The 2,556-nt window shown below is 37.7% G+C and overlaps 1 protein-coding gene across 1 annotated transcript in view; it reads left to right on the top strand.

Annotated features, from left to right (window-relative positions):
* The window catches only part of LOC107098415 (gelsolin-like), a 44,300-nt gene extending 41,978 nt beyond the window's left edge, over positions 1-2,322 (top strand). The window contains exon 13 of the mRNA XM_015396087.1: positions 1,768-2,322. Within this exon, the coding sequence (XP_015251573.1) occupies positions 1,768-1,958 (191 nt within the window). The 3' untranslated portion in view covers positions 1,959-2,322. The remainder of the gene's footprint in view (positions 1-1,767) is intronic.
* The last annotated feature ends 234 nt before the right edge of the window (positions 2,323-2,556 follow it).

The following is a 2,556-nucleotide window of genomic DNA, read 5'->3' on the forward strand; positions in this document are numbered from 1 at the left end:
CAGCTCGTTAGCCCTGCCTTTGTCTCAGTCAGCTATGTATTCTCTCCCTCTGCTGTCTCTCCTTGTTGGTTCCTTGTCGTTGCTGGCTTCTCATGTTGTCGTCTTCCTGCTTCGTCTCTCCCTGGCTCCTTGTGTTTGGTTTCCCCTGATGTCTCCATGGTTCTGCCTCTCTGCCTCTGCATTTTGGGTCCTCAAACCAACCAAAACGTGACAATGATGTGAAATTTAAGCTTGTGTTATGATCATGGGAAAAACAAATATCTGCCCTGAAATGTACAGGCCATCGGATTCCCTCTGAAAAAGAGAAGGTGCAGAAGAATAGGGAAAATATTGCATGTTTTTTTATAACCATTTTAGAAACTGAACAGTAAACGAATATGAAATATTCACTTTTATTTTTAAAAGGCTTAGATGAGCAAAGTTTATCCATTTTATAGGGGATGTTTTTAAATAAATGTGCTAAGAATCAACCAAAATCATCTGAAGCTATTAAATCATGTGCTGGTGAAGATCCCCAGTCATCCAGGTCATTCCAAAAAAGTTAAAAAACACAAAAGATGCCAAACGACCCCCATTCCAAAGGGGTGGACCCGTTCATCAAAAACACGGCTTTGTTGGTCCCCTCTATAAGGCCTGGAACTCAACACTATTTCTGACATTTTGAATTGAAAAAGCTTCCTGGATGGAAGAAAAACGTCTTTTAACTTGGAAACAGTTCAGGTCCAGTGGATTGTTTTTTAACTTTGGAATTAATATTAAATCATGGTAAAAAAAACAAAAAAAACAAAGAAGGTTGTTAGGAGGCACATTGTTTTTTTTTTTTTTTTTACAATCATTTCCATTTTTATTAAACAATTGCTAAAAGCATTCATTATATTTTGAAATTATATTTACGTTTTTCGTGTTATAGACACAAACTTTGTCAAAACACGATATAACATAGCTATATCTACAATAGATACAGGAATATCACTGAAAAACAGGCCCAAATTTATCATCTCTAACCAAAGGTGTTAATGGCAGTCGCCCAGCTGCTATTTCTCTCTGAGATGCTGTCACAACCAAACACGAATAGTTCAGATTAAGCTACTATGATGAGGAAAAAGCAGAGGAAATATGAATTTAGAGGTTAAACCAACAAATACTGCAGAAGAGGAAATAGAGATAANTTTTCTTCATGTAGTTGCGCTTTGCTTTATGTAGTTTTGTTTTCTTAATGTAGTTGCAATTTCCTTAATGTAGTTGCGCTTTTAGATTTGTAGTTGCAGTTTGCACTTCAGGGCCACCATATATTTACCTCTAATCATGGAAATCTAAAAAAATGTGCAACTTTGGGTGTGCTTTGGTGCGGAGGCCCACCTGGGTTCAAATCCAACCTGTGGTCCTTTGTTGTATGTCTCTCCCCATCTTTCATACGGCCTTTCCTGTCAGCCTCCTGTCCAAAAAAACGAGCCACTAGTGCCGTAAAAAAAACACAAAATGTGCATTTTCGACGTCTTAGTTTTTTATTTTTTATTATTGAAATTAATTTCATTTGTTTTGGCAAAAATATATACCTCTTTTTTAATCTACGAGGGCGCTAACATTCAGTTTGACCAGAGACACATTAAATGTTTTGTTTTTGGTCCGTGTTTCACAGGGAAGGATGGTTTACCTCCTACTGCCTGTATTTTCTGTGTAAATAATCAGCAGTTTTATGTAAATAAAGATCCCTTTTGGACTCGCTGTTAGTTTCAGGCTGTTAGTTTCATCCTTAATTAACGAAACTATCTCTTTCTTTCACTTCTCGTCACACAGCCAAAGACTACGTGGACTCAGACCCGTCTGGTCGCAAAGGGCTGCCCATCACCACCATCAAGCAGGGCGCAGAGCCTCCCACTTTCACAGGTTGGTTCCAGGCCTGGGATGCCAAGATGTGGGACAAGGATCCACTGGATAGAATCCGCGCCCGCTTCTGAACACAGCCTTATCCTCTGCACTCTGCCCTTTTTTCTATCAGCTCTCTACATTACAGTATAATTCCTGCTTTAATCAAATACCTAAGTGCCAATACCAATGTTATTACATTTATGAGGTTGAATAGCTCCACTATGGTTCATTCATCTCTCAGTTTGGGCTTCTTGCCTTTGGATTGTCAGGAAGAACCTGAATAAAATATAAACAGCTCGTCTGTCCTGTTTCTATCTCTTAGCGCTGCATTCTTCGGTTTATAAACTAGTAGCGAAACCATCTCCATTACCTGTTATTTCTTTGTGCATCATGTTTAGTTAAACAGAACATATTCCAGGAATTACATCCTACTCTTTGTTGTTGACTTTTCTGCTTGTTAATTTTAAAACATGCTCTGTAAGATCTGTAGACGGAATATTTGTCTTCATGGCTTTTTAAATCACCCTGATATATTCATGTGAATGGCTTTTAAATAAAACTTTTTAGTTTAAAGCTTTTGGTCTTTGATCCTTTATTTAAGGATTGACATGGTTTTGGTTCTGTTGTGCTTTACTTCGCTCCATGTTTTCTAGTTTTATTGGTTTATTTCCTGTTTTGTTGTAGTTT

This window comes from Cyprinodon variegatus, unplaced genomic scaffold, assembly GCF_000732505.1.
Source record: "Cyprinodon variegatus isolate N-32 unplaced genomic scaffold, C_variegatus-1.0 Scaffold775, whole genome shotgun sequence".
Lineage (NCBI taxonomy): Eukaryota > Metazoa > Chordata > Actinopteri > Cyprinodontiformes > Cyprinodontidae > Cyprinodon > Cyprinodon variegatus.